Raw genomic sequence first — 17,578 nt, 5'->3', positions numbered from 1 at the left:
GTTTCCCCGCTCTCCACGTGTGTCCGCACGGAGACAGCCGCCTCGTGCTGAGAGGCGGCTGCCTCTCCGTGTGCAGCAACCCTGCGCGGGGAAAGAGCCGCCCGCCGCTGGCTCATGGCGGCGGCTCTTCCGCGTTTCCTAACATTATGCAAAAATGTGTGTACATTTTCACAATTACACCTATATGTAACTACAATTTGTAAATGCAATTGATTTTGTAAAGTGATTGGTAAATTTGCATAAAGAGTTGCGTCATTTTCATGTGATTTCATGCCAATTTTGGCAGAGATTAGCAAAGCTAATTTTTTTTTAAAAATGACAGTTTAAAAACAATTTTTCTATTCATTTTTAAAATCGATTTTCTCAAAAACTACAAGGTCTTTTTGAAAAATTATTTTCGTTGACTTGTACCCACTGTTCTCCTTAACCTATGTAGCCATTTCGGTAGCAATACCATGTATGGGGGCTATGCTATTAACTACTAAATGCTGCAAAAAATTATGCAAAAATTTCAAGAAATTATGAAATATTACTATTACATACGAAATTAATTACGATTTTCTTTCAAATTTCCCATCACGATTACGATGCAGAACTCCGAATTTTGATTTGAAATTTCGGATGTGCAAAATTTTGACCCACTACTGCTTTACAGATCACATAGTTGGGTCCATCTGAAAATGGTGCAGGGAGAAAAATGGCGCACCGTTCTGCCGATAAATAAAACGCTATTTACCGTTTTGCAGAGCAGTGCGCCATGAAAAACCATGCAGGGGGCTGGGGTCGGTAGTGCAGGCAGCGGGGGCTGCTAGTGTAGGCAGCGGGGGCTGCTAGTGTAGGCAGCGGGGGCTGCTAGTGTAAGCAGGGGGGGGCTGGGGGAGAGAGGCAGCGGGACACTAGAGGGCATAGGCAGCGGATGTATGCAGAGGCAGAGCCGATTTAAGCAACAATGGGGCCCCAGGGCAAAATAAACCTGCCCCCCCCCCCCCCCCCCCAACATATACCCTGGAACAAAAATCGGCATTAGGGGACCTTTTTTGCAGCTGGTATAGTCAGGGTGTGAAGTCCCAATCGGTCGGAGCTCCACATTCTGGCTATCCCAGCCTGCATGGGGGACAAGGGGTTAAAAAGTTTCAGGAGGGGGGACACCACATAATTAAAAAAAAAAAAAAAATTCCCACACTCTAAACATAAAAATAAATAAATGGGAAAATAGGTAAAAATGCCAGGGATCTTCATATAGCCATATTGCGGCTATATAGCGATCCCTGACCAAAGCGCTGCGGCTGCGTATAGACCCCCTGGAAACCCCATCAGGAAATTTATTGCGCTTTCGATTGATGCATGTAAAATTACACTACCATTTGGTTTGCTACTAAACGTGACATTTACCGCATTTAAAAGTAAACTTTTTTCCTTTGAAACTTTAAAATCAATTTTCTCAAAAACTATATGGTCTTATTGAAAAATTGTTTTTTCCTCTTATTCCTAATGATCTCCTTAACATATCCTGCAAATTTAGGGTTTCTAGCATTTAAGGTGGATTTGCTATTAACCATTAAAGTCGGCAGGTTTTTAAATGTGTATTTTTTTTCCTTTGAAACTTTAAAATCGATTTTCTCAAAAACTGTAAGGCCGATTTGAAAAAAAGTTTTCCTCTTGTAGCCACTGGGGGCCCCTACAAGCTCTGGGGCCCTGGGGCAGCTGCCTCCTTTGCCTCTATGGTAGCGCCAGCCCTGTGCAGAGGCATACGTTACCTTGTCCTGGGCTGGCGATCGCTCCTTCCCTCTGCTCCTTCCATTCGTTTGCTGTATTCCTGCAGCCGGCCAATCACCATGCGGAGACTGAAGCCACATGGTGATTGGCCGGCTGCAGGACTACAGTAAACGAATGGAAGAAGTGAAGGAGCGGAGGGAAGGAGCGATCGCCGGCCCGGGACAAGGTAACGTATGCTTCTGCACACATCCTCCCCTGACGCCTATGCCCTCCAGCGTCCCGCTGCCTCTCTCCTCCCCCGACCCCGCTGCATTTTTGACCACTTATAACGCTATTTAGCGTTATAAGTGTAAGGCACACTGCCTGCGCCATTTTTTAACACTTATAACTAGGGGTGGGACGACGAATCCGGCGAATCCACGAATCCCTCGAATATTAGGAAATATTCAAGATTCGTGGATTCGAATCCCGACGCCATTTTCCGCTATACGAATCTGCCGAATCCCGACGCCGCATCGCCGCTCGCACTCGTCCTCCTCCAACCTCATCCGACCCCCCCGCGCCTCTTCCGCTCGCCCCCCCTGCCCGCATCCACTCACCTATCCATAGCGGAGCGCAGAGCGGCAGACCTCTTGCCGACTTCCTGGTTCCCCCTAGTGACCGGCTCTTACAATGACGTCATCAGTAAGAGCCGGTCCGGCCACTAGAGGGAACAGGGAAGTAACGAAGAGGTCTGCCGCTCTGCGCTCCACGGGAAAGGTGAGTAGATTATTATGCAGGGGTGAGCGGAGGAGGCACGGGGGACGGAGGGGGCCGTGGGGGGGTTGGCGGGGGAGGGGGGTTCTATCTACCTACCTACCTACCTACCGACCTAACACTATCCCTACCTACCTACAGGCCGCTATACCTACTTACCTACAGGCCCCTATACCTACCTAAAGGCCCCCTATACGCACCTACCTGCCTACCTAAAGGCCCCTATACCTACCTACCTAAAGGCCCCTATACCTACCTACCTACCTACCTACCTAATGGCCCCTATACCTACCTACCTACAGGCCACTATACCTACCTACAGGCCTCAATACCTACCTACCTACCCACCTACCTACAGGCCCCCTATACATACCTACCTACCTAAAGGCACCTATACCTACCTACCTACCGGACACTATACCTACCTACCTACAGGCAACTATACCTACCTACAGGCCACTATACCTACCTACCTACCTACCGGCCACTATCCTTACCTACCTACAGGCTGCTATACCTACCTACCTACCTACCTACCTACAGGCCGCTATACCCACCTACCTAAAGGCCCCCTATACCTACCTAAAGGCCCCCTATACGTACCTACCTACCTACCTAAAGGCCCCTATACCTACCTACCTACCTAAAGGCCCCTATACCTACCTAAAGGCCCCTATACCTACCTACAGGCCACTATACCTACCTACAGGCCACTATACCTACCTACCTACCTACAGGCCCCCTATACGTACCTACCTACCTAAAGGCACCTATACCTGCCTACCTACATACTTACCTATACTTAAGGCCCTATACCCTGCTACCTATACTGAAGGTCCCTTTACCTACCTACCTACCTAAAGGCCCCTATACCTACCTACCTACATACCTACCTATACTTAAGGCCCTATACCCTGCTACCTATACTGAAGGTCCCTTTACCTACCTACCTACCTACACTGAAGGCACATGTACCTTACTACCTATACTGAAGGCCCCTATACCTAGCTATTTACCTATATTGAAGGCACATATACCCTGCTACCTATACTGAAGGCACATATACCCTGCTACCTATACTGAAGGCCCCTATACCTAGTTACCTACCAATACTGAAAGCACATGTACTGTGCTACCTATACTGAAGGCCCCTATACCTTGCTACCGATACTGAAGGCACATGTACCTTGCTACCGATACTGAAGGACCATATACCCTGCTACCTATACTGAAGGCCCATATACCCTGCTACCTATACTGAAGGCCCATATACCCTGCTACCTATACTGAAGGCCCATATACCCTGCTACCTATACTGAAGGCCCATATACCCTGCTACCTATACTGAAGGCCCATATACCCTGCTACCTATACTGAAGGCCCATGTACCCTGCTACCTATACTGAAGGCCCATAAACCCTGCTACCTATACTGAAGGCCCCTATACCTTGCTACCTATACTGAAAGCTACCAATATTGAAGGCACCCATACCTAGCTAGCTATACTGAAGGCACCTTTACCTCGCTACCTATGCCTGGGTACCTATACTGCGGGCAACTATACCACGGATCGCACAATTTTTATGTGCAGGATTCGTTAGATTCGGGATTCGAAAGGTTCGAGATATTCGAGAACCTTTTTAGATTCGGATCCGGATTTGGATTCGAAGAAATTGTGGATTCGTCCCATCCCTACTTATAACGCTAAATAGCGTTATATAATGTAAGTCTATGGGGCGCCCTTTTTATCCCCCTGGCACTGTGCGCCATTTTTAACTGACACCCACATAGTCATGTCACTGACTGTCCTCAGTGGAGCTCGAAATGTAATCCCTACCATATGTAGGAGCTGTAGGAGAATAAGAAGAATCTGAATGAAATCCCGAGGAAGATAGATACTCCATGCAGATTTTGCCTTGCCCAAGGTTCAAACCAAGGACTCGGCACTATAATACAAAAGTGCTATCCACTATGCCTATATTACGCTTATATCTATCTGCTCATGCATGTCATCATTTCTGAGCCTCTACCACCCTTCCTCCCTCCATTCTACTTCTCTTCTCTTGTCTCAACACACTGTGCTTATCTCCAGAATGGGTTATGCTAAAGTATTGTACCATCTCCCTATATCAGCCCTTCAATGTCATGATATACCCACTCCAGTCCTTTCCGAACACACGGGAACATATCTCAGATCTGCATATCTCATAATGTTTGTGAAAAAGTATTCTGAAATGAAGACCGTCTTGCTTGATAATCTTATCCTGCAATGTGAAGGACATGACATGATGTCAGTGGGTGCAGTTCTTATTTGAGGTGCATGTGTTACAGACTATGGCATACAGAGCTGGATCATCCACAAGGCAAACCTAGGCAGCTGCCTAGGGCCTGGAGAGAGTTTAGAGGCCTGGTGGATGAAAGCCCCCACCAAATGCAAAAATTAATACAAAACTAGAAACTAATCTCATCTAACTCACCCATAGCTAGTCTGGCATATTTCTAAATTAAGAAACATTTGTTTTGTTTACAATTTCACTATATCTTTTCAGCTAAAGGACCAGAAGGAACCTATTCTACAGTTTCCCTCAACATTTGCTTCAGGTGAGTCACATTATTCGCTAATAAAAGTTCTACATGTGTTGGTGGTGAGGTGGTTTGTTCTACATGTGTTGGTGGTGAGGTGGTTTGTTCTACATGCATTGGTGGTGGTGGGGGGTTTGTTCTACATGTATCGGTGGTAGCCAAGGGTGGTTTGTTCTACATGCGTTAGTGGTAGGGTGGTTTGTTCTACATGCGTTGGTGGTGGTGGTGGGGGGGGTTGCTCTACATGTATTGGTGGTAGAGTGGTTTGTTCTACATGTGTTGATGGTGGGGGGGTTTGTTCTACATTTATTGGTGGTAGCCTAGGGTGGTTTGTTCTACATGTGTTGGTGGTAGGGTGGTTTGTTCTACATGTGTTTGTGGTAGGGTGGTTTGTTCTACATGTGTTGGTGGTAGGGTGGTTTGTTCTACTTGCGTTGGTGATGTGAGGGTTTTTTCTACATGCGTTGGTGGTAGGGTGGTTTGTTCTACATGCGTTGGTGGTAGGGTGGTTTGTTCTACATGCGTTGGTGGTAGGGTGGTTTGTTCTACATGCGTTGGTGGTGGGGTGGTTTGTTCTACATGCGTTGGTGGTGGGAGGGTTTGTTCTACATGTACAGTATTGATGGTAGAGTGGTTTGTTCTACATGCGTTGGTGGTAGGGTGGTTTGTTCTACATGTGTTGGTGGTAGGGTGGTTTATTCTACATGTATTGGTGGTAGGGTGGTTTGTTTTACATGCTTTTGTGGTAGGGTGGTTTGTTCTACATGCGTTTGTGGTAGGGTGGTTTGTTCTACATGTGTTTGTGGTAGGATGGTTTAACTCCAGATCTCTTTAGCAGCACCATGTTGGTATCATGAAGTAGTGAAGATAAGTGTTATCCTCAAAGTTGTGTAATATAGGCCTTTCAAACTCGAGTCTAAAATGTTATTGCACCTTTCTTAAAGGGTACCTGGATGGAATGTGTGGCAAAACAGGTGGTTTCAGTGCATGGCGCTTAGCGCTCAGAAACCAGGCTCCCCATAGCAGCAATGTTATGCCCCTCCCCTGAACGACACTAATTAGTTAACAAACACAGCACACAAACACAGAACATTTATATTGCGCTTTTCTCCTGGCGGACTTAAAGCTCCAGAGCTGCAGCCACTAGGGCACGCTCTATAGGCATTAGCAGTGTTAGGGAGTCTTGCCCAAGGTTTCCTACTGAATAGGTGCTGGCTTACTGAACAGGAGGAGCCGAGATTGGAACCCAGGTCTCCCATGACAGAGGCAGAGCCCTTAACCATTACACTATCCAGCCACCACTCTCTGGGTCCGATTCCCTCCCCCCCCCCCCCCCCACACCAGATTCCTTGCCATTTACCCCTCCCTCCATGAAACAATCAGGCAGCAGGAGTCGCTTCACGTATCTCACCTGTCCTCTTTCCACCAGCTATCGCTATGCGCTCCATGTACTAATGCTTTCAGCCTCTCTGCTGCATGGACCAAGTCCACTGGGCACATAGAGACTGACAGCAGTACTGCATGGAGGGCACTGTGATTACGTGGAAAGAGGACACCAAGGTATAATCCCTGCTTGCCATTCTGTGAATAAGGGGGCACCTAATAAATGAGCACACCTGGATATCTATTTCCAATTTTCAAAGGAATGCCCATGTTTTCCTATGGCACAGTTCCTACTATACGTGTTTTAACTGAAAGTTTTTTCACAAGGCACAGCTATGGAAAAAAAGCATACCAACACGTACATACGCATAGTAACGCATACCGACGCATTAAGTGTAAAAGGGGCCTTAGGCTGCTTTTACACTTAATGCGTCAGTATGCATAAGTGTGAATTAGTATGCGTTAGTACGCGTTGGTATGCGTTTTTTCCATAGCTGTGCCTTGTGAAAAAACTTTCAGTTAAAACACACATAGGGCTTGATTCACAAAAGAGTGCTAACTGATAGCGTGGCCGTTTTCGTGCGAATGTTCGCGTTGCACGCGATCGTGATTTTTTTTTGTTTGCGTTGCACGCGATTTTTTTTTTGCGCGCGATCGCGATATTGCTTCCTCCTATTTTCAACATTTTTTGTGATTTTTTTTATCCTTCTAGCGCCTCTGTTTGCCTGTATGACTCCTCCGAAAAGGCTGAAGAGGTGGAAAATGTGGTTAAACAGCCCTGCCACTAGAGATGTGACGAACTGTTCGCCCGGCGAACATCTCTGGAGCTCTTACTACTTCCTGGTCGCACTGACCTGGAGTAGTACGCCTGCGCTGCCCGGCGGAGCACGTCCTAGATCGCGCTCCTGTTGCTGGGCACTCTCTGCGCATGAGCGTGACGTCATTCATGACGTCACGCACATGCGCAGAAAGTGCCCAGAAACAGGAGCGCGATCTAGGACGTGCTCCGCCAGGCAGCGCAGGCGTACTACTCCGGGTCAGTGCGACCAGGAAGTAGTAAGAGCCCCAGGGATTTGGAGATGTTTGCCGGCGTACGGTTCGGGAACCGTTCGTCACATCTCTGCCTGCCACTAGGGCTATCTCAAGCAAATGCATTGCCAGAGAAATCGATTTTCTCAAAAACTAAAAGGTCTTTTTGAAAAAAAAAATGTCCTCTGGTTCCCACTGTCCTTAATATAGCTGGCACATTTGGTGTTATGTTTCTAGCATAAAAGGGGGCTTTGCTATTAACTGTTAAAGTCGGCGGGTTTTTAATTACAAATCACGATGCGTGATTTGTGATTACATGCAGTTATTCGACTCAAAACCCCACTCGAGTCAGATATCTGTTTTTATTATTGATCGTGATCACAAGTCAATTCGTAAGTGGGTGGAGTCGAATTAGTGATCACTTGAATTTGTGATTGTATCCGAGCACCACTACTTGCAGCGCTGTGCACGAACTACATAATACGTGTCTTGCTTTGCGCATGTAGTGAACCTGGGGATGAAGTAGTTCCTCCACAAATACCCCAGGTTGGAGGACTTACTAAGACAGGCTCTCTCCATCTGCAGCTATTTCCGCTGATTCTCTACTGCCTCTAAAGAACTAAGCAAAATTCAGCTCCAACAGAAGTTGCCAACGCATAGACTCGTGTGTGACGCTGTGACTAGGTTGAACTTCACCCTGCACATCCTGCCTGTCTGTGTGAAGAAAAGCCAGTCATCCAGATTCCAGCGTTACTTGGTCAGTGTGATGCATGGAGGTGCCAGCTGCCAGGGTCCATGGTACAACCACACAGCTGTCCTATTTTCCCATTAATCAGTGTCTGCAGATGGAGATGCTGCTCAAGGTACTAGCCCCCTTTGAGCAGGTCACAAACGTAAGTTGGGAATGGTCGGCCGGAACAACTTTATACCCATCACCTGTTTGCTTTATGGTACCCTGTGTAGCCTGATGGAAAGTGGAGATCTGAGAGGAGAAGAAGAGAAGGGGGAGTAGGAAGGGGATGAGGAGGATAACATACCATTCCATACCGCAGCACCAGCATCAGGAGTAAGAGGAGTACCGTAATAAGTGACAGTGGCCAGCATCAGGAGGAAGATGAGGAACATAGAGATAAGAGAGACCCTTCTGGGGATTGCTGGACAGGACCTGTCAAACCCGTGTTTCTGCCGTCACGCCCCAGCACTGTGCTGGTGATGGAAGATTGTCTATTTGTGTTAGCAATAGCAAGCATTTGAACAGCTCTACCTAATAAAGTAACCAGTGAGTGTACATATGTATGTATGTATGTATGTATGTATGGGGAGTCCCAGTTTAATTACATAGAGTAACACTGAAGACATTGAAGTGCAGAGTGCATTCAAATCAATGTCCTGTTCTATCCTTTGCAGATATCTAAGACCTCAAGACTCTAGCATGTCCATAGTAACGGTATCAATGATGCCTGGCTTTGCAGTAGACACGAATGACCTGGATAAGGTACGATTGGGAAGTCATATTACTATTTACTATTAGAAGAAAATATGTGCCTATCAAGCACAGCACAGGTTGCATTAAATGGAACCTGAAGGCCGGGAGAAATAACATATATACGCAGTCTGCCATATTTATTTTCTTTTAAACAATACCAGTTGCCTGGCTGCCCTGCTGATCCTTTGTCTCTGATACTTTTAGACATAGACCCCGAACAAGCATGCAGCAGATCAGGTGTTTCTAACAAAATCTGCCAAGAATAGCTTGATTCAGGTGTGTTTTTCAGACACTACTGCTGCCAAAGAGATCAATAGGATGCCAGGCAACTGGTATATTTTAGAAGTAAATAAATATGGCAGCCTCCATATACCTCTCACTTCAAGTTCCCTTTAAGCCAGTAAGTGGGAAATGGGGCTGTAAGAATGAAAATAATGTTTAGGGAGTTAACAATGAAAATGGTGGCGATTATAAACCGCCAACCGCAAACTCATTTTACAAAACAGTATTTTTTCTTGTTTCCTTGGTCTCTGCTAGTTGCCTGCCAGAGACCTGGGATTGGTTCACTATTCAATGGTAAATTACATTACATGCTTTCATCTAAATATGTTTTCATCAAAACAAACATCTTATCTGTTTAAAAATCATATAAATAAAATTCCTTCCATAAACTGAAAGATCAGAGCCTTCACCCAAATTCAAACAATAACGGGAGGCAGTGCATTGTCCACTGGCGTATCGGTTCATTTGAATGTCCCTGCTTTCGGCTACACCAGGGACGTAACAATAAACCCTGCAAGGGATGCCCAGAAGCCACAGGGGGCCCTGTTGGAGGAGAAGTTTTTTTTCCCAGTCCTAAAAGACTGACAACTATGGGCAGGAAGAGAAAAAGCTTTCTGCTCTCTGCACAATTGTGCTAATGACTGCATCTGCGCAGCCACTGATAACAAATCATACAAAGTTTTGTAGACAGAAACTTGTAGACAGTCCCTATTCAGTGTACAGTGCCCAGGACCCAACCTCTCTACCCCACCCATGGGCGTAGCAATCACCCCTGCAACCCCTACCATTGCAGGGGGGCCCAGAGGCTTAGTGTGGGTCCTCCTCCTCCCTCTCTCAAACCGCAAGTGCAGCCAATTAGCAAAATAACCTCCCCGTTCGCATACAAAACCATCTGCAGGAGTGTGTGTGATTTTTTTTTTTTTTTCCTGCTTCCAGAGGCTGCTTCGCAGTAGAACACTCTCTGCTGCCATTCTCTGGCTCCCGATCACATGACCACATGGAGATTGGGGACCAAAGGGGCCCCATGCTATCTGTTAAATAGAAGCTTTTGTGAATTTTTCCAGCAATGTCTTTGTTCTCCAGTCAGAGATAGGCGTTGAACAAAAATCACCTTTTAATGAGGTTTATTGTTTCAGCTTATAAATATACAAAGTCCATAGTACAAGTCTTCTAAGTAAAATAAAAGAGTTATTAAAGATCTTAAATAAAATAAGAATTAAATAAAGTTTCTTTGTCTTGAAATGTTTGTGAGAATAGTAGGACTTAGGTGTGTGTGCTCAGTCCAAAGTCCATCTAAGAATGACCAGCGTGTGAGTGTTCGCTCAACCCCCCTTCTCCTTATTTAAATAACAACCCGAACTTCTGACGTATCAGATTCCAAGCTGCCTTCTGATTGGTTGATTCAAATGATACTTAGTTCTATTTGCTAACACATATAAGCTTATACTAAACAAATGTACTCATTATAAACTATCTACTCATTACTAACTATATATATGTTCTTACATATAACTCACTATTCTAAAGATGCTATAGTTATTGTACAAATACATTCTTGTTAGAATTCTTGGGTAACTCCTATTCAAGGTTTGAAAGAGTTAAACAGGCTGCTTTGTCCAGTGCTGGCAAAGGAATTTCCCATCCTCCAACCCTCAATAATAGAAGCCAGATGGCTAGCTACCTTGTGGGGGAGACAGTATCTCCTGTTACCATGGGGGGTTGGAGTGGCATAACAATTTTTAAGACAGAGAAATGATGACAAAGATTCTTGTACTAGACTGGAAGCAAAACCATATCCCCATACAACCCTGGTTCACCTTCTAATATTTCCAAATGGGAGATTACTTCCACTAATTAAATAACCTCAGACATAAGTCTAATCAACAGGATCCTTGTCAATTAAACTTTATCAAAATATAATATTTCATATCTCCCCCTTGAAAATATTATAATATTTTAAGATCATACATAATTCCCATTCACGTCACATTCGTATCCATTCATACTGGTCTATGAAGATTTGGCAAAGCTCCTCTATCTACAAGATCTCTGTCCACATTAATCAATTGTCTTAATTTCCTTTGAATTATAGTTCTGATATACAATTCCATTTCCCTAATTTCTATTTTGATTAGTCTATAAAATTTCCTAATTCTAAATGCTAAAAGTATTTGACATATAATACAAAATATTATTATAATAAACAAAAGGAATATAGGATGTAATAATAAATTTCCTGCAGCTGATAACACTGAAGTATTCCCTAAAGTTCTTATCGATTTTTTCAAACTATTCCAAAAAGACGTACTAGAAAATGTGATAAAATCATGTTCTACATTTTCCAATATTCCTTGCTGATGGTTAAATTTAATTTCTGCCGCATGCAACTCTTTAGTCAGGGTTAACAACAATCCTTTGTCTTTAATTATTTCTTGTGTCCATTTATCCCAGGGAAATTCATTTATTTGTGAGACATTATATTGTATAGGGAGACTATCAACATCTTCAGATATCAAAGATGTGATATTAATTCTTAGATCATTTAAACTAACTGCATTTATGTCCCCTTCTACACAGTACAAACCTCTAACTAACTTCTCTGAATGAACACACGATTTAAAATGCCCTTTAACCATTTCTTCACTGGACATTACTTGAAAACATATCTTTCTTTGTTCCACGTGTGTGATTAGATCAGTGTGAGTGTTAACCCTTTCAATCCTTGCAGTACACAGACTCTGATTGTGATAACATGAATGATAAATAGATTTTCCCTGATTAGGCAAACAAATAACCTTTGATTGAAAATGCAAACACGATGATAAATCTAATTGATCAACATTATCACTGTTTTCATCCATGGCAAAATCATTATAAAACATTTGATAATACAATAATTGTGTATTACTCACTGGAACCCCTAATATAGTCACAGGCACTAAAATTTGTTCTTTCCCCGCTATTGGTATCATCGATGTACTAATGCATTCATACTGATTGCATCCATACCATTTATTAATCCACAAATCTATATGATTTAACGCATATTTATATTTCTTAGGTAAATTTCGTAGTATTCCTAGAGGTGTTATTCCTCCTTGGAAAGCCTGTGCTATAATTTTAAAATTTGTTGAATATTCAGTTTGGGTTTCCAAACATATCCTTGCCAACTGTGATTTCTGTTCACTATCAATCAACATTAAAGCTATATCTTGCAAATGTGATACAGAAGAACCTAATACAGATGCAGTTTGTATTATCATATGCTCCATCAATTGGTTTATATTCCTTTGCACCTTTAATCCTTTACCTCCTAACAAACCCACTGTTTCCAAATCAGATTTCAAAGTTTTTACATCCAAGCTGTTAGTTATGGCACCAATGGTTCCTGCGCCTCCTAAAATACCTTCTAGAATACCTCGTTTGTTCCTAGGGAAAGTTTCAAAACTATTTTCAAACCATTGTTCCATTCCATGTATCGAATTTGCAAGATAATTTTGGCATATTGGATATCTTGTGGAAATTTTCCAACTTGAAATATTAAACTTCCAAACAATTATCACAAATCTACCTTCTCTTAACAGTGGCTTGGTCTGGAAATGATTGAATTGAAAAGGACTTGCCTTGTAGAATTTTTTATCATTACAAATGGTCCTTTCAGGAGATTTTACTGTGATTTGAGTCATATCACATTTAGTAGGAAATCCTTGTAAACTAATACAACATTTATAGGTTCCATTATCCTCCATAGCCACTTCATTAAAAGAATAAACCAATTTAGAATTTATCCATTTTACACTACCTTTAGCACCTTGATTAATCACATGGATATTACCCTTATAAAAATTTCCTAGAAATTCATTATTTTTACTCCATGTTAAAGTTGCATTTGGAGGTAACAATACACTAGTATTGCATATCAATTGTATATCCTTATATCCTTCTCTGATTTCTAAAGAACGTGGCATAACTTTAATCTCTGGATACTCTATATTTGTCACGGTCAAATTAACTTTTATATTTGCTACTACCTCTCCTCTGGATATTTGAAATCTCCAAAATCTATTAATATCTCCTTCAGCATCACTTTTAATGGCATTACTATCAGGAAATAAGAATACCATTACACCTTCGGACAATAAAACATCCTTTTCCCCATTTTCCCCTTTCATATACTCACTTCCAGTTCCTTTAGTAAAATTTCCAGACCAAACTGCTGAGTCATTGCCCTTGATTTGTACATACCAGAAATTAAATTCAGTTAAACTACAATTCATATTTCCTGTTATTTCATTATGGATATATTGTCCTGTCAATTTAGTGAATACATTTCTAGATTCTATCACTGCTTGGACACCTATATTTGTGTTATGTTGGAAAAACAATTGTAAACAACAATCATTATCTGACCCTAGGCAAAAACATCCTACAATGTCATTTGTGGTATCTACAGTGCTTTCTTTAAAAAACTCTTCATAAGAATAGCCTTTTCCTCTGGATAGTGTCTTTTCCTTCATCGAAACTTCAGAGTTTAAGTTTGTTTCTTCAGCTTGCACTGTCACTGTCAAACAATGGATCACCGAAGTCATCAAAGTCACATAAAAAATAAACAACAAGAAAACGTCTGTTGCTTTGTCTTTCAAGGCATCCCCCTTTAATCCATTCTTTGGATTAATCTTCTTCCATTTGGATTTATGCCCAGACATGATACCTGCAAAACAAATGCAGCATCATTATTTTGTAACATACAATTTGCATTGATCTACATGAACCCACATTTCCTGCTGCCTACGAATATTTTTAGCAGAGATCTGAGGTCTCTTAATTTTAATCATCACTTGGCCCAATGTATCAATAATTTCAAAAGGACCTTCCCAATTACTGTGCCATGGTCCTGGTTTTTTAAACATTTTGACCATCACTAATGCCCCTTTCACAAATTTTGAATTATGAGGTGGCACCATTTTCTGCATATGAGATGCAGCATGTGGCAAAATTGCATTCAAATTTTCCTGCAACAACTGTAACCATTTAGTTTTTTCTATAGCCTCTCTCTGTGGAGTAGACAATCTTGGCTCCTGAGGAAACAAAAGTGGCATTTTCCTTCCTGTCATCAATTCAAAAGGAGTGTATTTAGTAGTTGCATTAGGAGTGCTCCTAATACCCATCAAAACAAAAGGAATGGCATCTACCCAAGTATTTCCTTTTTCCATTAGCATTTTAGCAATTCTTTGTTTAATTGTCCTATTCATCCTTTCCACAATGCCTGCTGACTGTGGGTGATAAGGCACATGGAATTGTTGCTTAATTCCCATGATATTACACATTGCTTGCATCACTTTTCCTGTAAAATGTGTACCTCTATCACTGGATAAATTTTGTGGAATTCCCCATGTTGCAAACACATGACTGACTAGAGCCCTAGCCGTACTCAATGCATCATCTTTTCTCAAGGGAATGACTTCTACCCATTTTGAAAAAACATCAACCACTACCAATGCATATCTCAAACCTTGTTTACCCATAGGCAATGGACCTATAAAATCAATTTGCAATGTAGACCAAGGACCATCTGCAGGTGGAGTTCTCTGCAGAGGTGGCTTCTGTCCCTTTGGCCTGGGATTTATCTGTGCACAAATCAAACATGATTGAACTACATTCTGCACTGTTTCTTCCATTTTCTCCCAATAGAACTTCTCCTTCAAAACTTCTAGCAACTTTTCCTGGCCCAAATGTCCCAAACTACTATGATTGAATTTAACAAATTCCACTTGTAAATGTTTGGGAATTACTGGATACAGAATTCCTCTCAATTCGTAAAACAACATTTGATCCTTGCAAACAAAAGGAGATTTAGGATCTGTCATTTGAGCCACTAAAGAAGGATCTTTAGCCTGCTCTGCTGCAAAAGATACCTTTGTGACATCATCATCTTTCCTGACAGCTGCGACAATCAATTTAGACTTTTCCTGTTCTATCTCTACGCCTCTCATTGCTGCTTCTTTGGCCAACATATCTGCCAAATTATTACCTTCAGACAACTCACTATCATCTTTCCTGTGAGCGGGAACCTTTATAATCGCATAAGCTAAAGGATTTCTTTCTGCAATCTCGATAATCGATTGTAACATGTCTTTATACACAAGAGCCTTGTTAGATGAATCTACAAAACCTCTTCTCTTCCAGATTGGCAAATAATCTAGCAATGAACGTGTCAACCAAGAACAATCAGTGTAAATCACTAAAGGATTCTTATTCTCCTTTTCATCCAATTCCAGCACTGTTTTGACAGCTTGCAATTCTGCTCTTTGTGCTGAGTAATGACCAGGTAATTTATGCTGGATCGCATAACCTCTCTTAGGATACCAGATCGCATAGCCTGTACAATACTTCCCATCAACTTGATGTCGAGAACCATCTACAAACACTGGTTCATCAGACCTTTGCTCCTCCCGCCGGAAGAGAGAAGGAAAAGTTTCTGAACCCTCACAAGGACATACATGTTCTTGCCCTTGATAATCCATAAGTTGAGGAAGAATGTACTTAGCATTGTGATCTACCTGGATTTGTTTTGTCGACAAAGCTAATAACCACTGATTGAATCTTTGGTTAGTCACGCCTGGCAAATTCCTCTCTAGCAAAAGTTTCAAAGTAGAATGGGGAGTCTGCAAAATGATGTTATTAAATCCCACAATATGTTCAGTTGCTTTCACTGCATAATAAACTCCTAGCAGATGTCTGACACAAACATCAAATCCTTTTTCCACAGGTGTCAACAGTCTAGAGAAATATCCCAATATTCTCCAGTTTCCACTTTGTTTTTGTAAAAGAACCACTGATATGGACACATCTGAAACATGCACTTGAATAGCAAAACTAGCCTCTGGTGACTTATCAATTGTTGCTAGTGCTGGTGCATTTTGCAAAGCCTTTTTCAAATTTTCAAATGCCTGCATGTGTCGATCTTCCCATGGGCCAAAACAATCTTTACTTTCTCCTTGCAACAATTCATACAAAACCGCTGCTTTTTCAGCAAAGCCTTCTATGAATTCTCGCGAGTAATTTACAAGACCAAGGAATTGTCTCAGTGCTTTGTGATTGGTTGGAATGGGAAGTGACATGACTGCTTTAACCCTTTCCTGCAATGGCTGTCTTACACCATGGGCTATTTTCACTCCCAAGAATTCCACTTCAGTTTTCAAAAGTTTTACCTTGCTGGTATTTAATTTCAGACCTGCTTCTGACAAAATCATGAACAATTCATCTAGCAGTTGCAAATGCTCACTCTCTGTCTCACTAAAAAGTAAAATATCATCGATGTAGGATATAATACAATCTGGCCTCGAAAATTTTGACAAAACCTTTGTCATCGCTTGACAGAAAATTGAACTTGAAGAATGAAAACCTTGAGGCAGACGTGTAAATACAAATTGTTCGTTGTTGTAACTAAAAGCGAATTTGTATTGACAACTTCTTGCCAATTTAATGGAGAAGTATCCATTGGCTATGTCCAGACTTGAAAAGTATTTGGCATTAGCTGACAATTTTGACATGACATCAGGCGTGCTCGAAACTATCGTCGTAATGTTTGGAGTATATTTATTAAGCATACGTAAGTCCAACAGAAATCTATACGTTTGATCGCGCTTGACAATACTCCAAACCGGAAAATTACATACAGAATTTGCCTTTCTTATAACGCCTTGATCTAATAGATCTTTAATTAGTTTCCCGATCGGTTCAATCGCATCTGGCGGCAATTTGTACTGCTTTTGAGGGGGAGGATCTCTGCCCTCAATATTCACTACAACATCTTTCATTGTCCCCACTTCACTTCGAAACTGAGCCCATAACTGAGGATACCTTTGCATGACAGCTGTCAAACTTGGATTGTCATCCACCTCAGGCCATTTACGACAGGTGGTTTTGACTTCTGTCATGCAAATGCTACTCACTTCATGGAAATCGTTAGGGTCTAGCAACACAGGTTTACGGTTGATAGAATCTTTCCAAATTACTGCATTGCCCAGGTCCAAAACCCAGCCTCTTTTCGTCATTTCATTTGAACCAATTATCGACTCCGCCCCTTTATAATGCCAAATATCAATTTCAGTCTGCACATAACCTGGAATTTCAAAAGACACATTTTTGCACAAAGTAGCTCTGTTACCTGTCTTCCCATCAAAGCCCACAACTGCGCATGTATTTGCCCCAGGCTGTAATGGCAAATCTTTTGTTGTGACACTGATCTGAGCGCCTGTGTCTAGCAAAAATAAAAATTCCTCTCCCTCTAAAATGGCTTTTACAAATGGTCTCCCGCAATTGTCTAAAAATAAAGGTGCT

At 42.1% G+C, this 17,578-nt stretch overlaps 1 protein-coding gene across 1 annotated transcript in view; it reads left to right on the top strand.

The window, feature by feature from the left end:
- LOC137562618 (A.superbus venom factor 1-like) overlaps positions 1 to 17,578 on the top strand; it is a 231,262-nt gene that overhangs the window by 152,525 nt on the left and 61,159 nt on the right. The window contains exons 23-24 of the mRNA XM_068274131.1: positions 5,022 to 5,073; positions 8,875 to 8,962. Of these exons, the coding sequence (XP_068130232.1) occupies positions 5,022 to 5,073; positions 8,875 to 8,962 (140 nt within the window). The remainder of the gene's footprint in view (positions 1 to 5,021; positions 5,074 to 8,874; positions 8,963 to 17,578) is intronic.

This window comes from Hyperolius riggenbachi, chromosome 3 (assembly GCF_040937935.1).
Source record: "Hyperolius riggenbachi isolate aHypRig1 chromosome 3, aHypRig1.pri, whole genome shotgun sequence".
Lineage (NCBI taxonomy): Eukaryota > Metazoa > Chordata > Amphibia > Anura > Hyperoliidae > Hyperolius > Hyperolius riggenbachi.
This window is presented reverse-complemented; position numbering and strand designations above follow the sequence as displayed.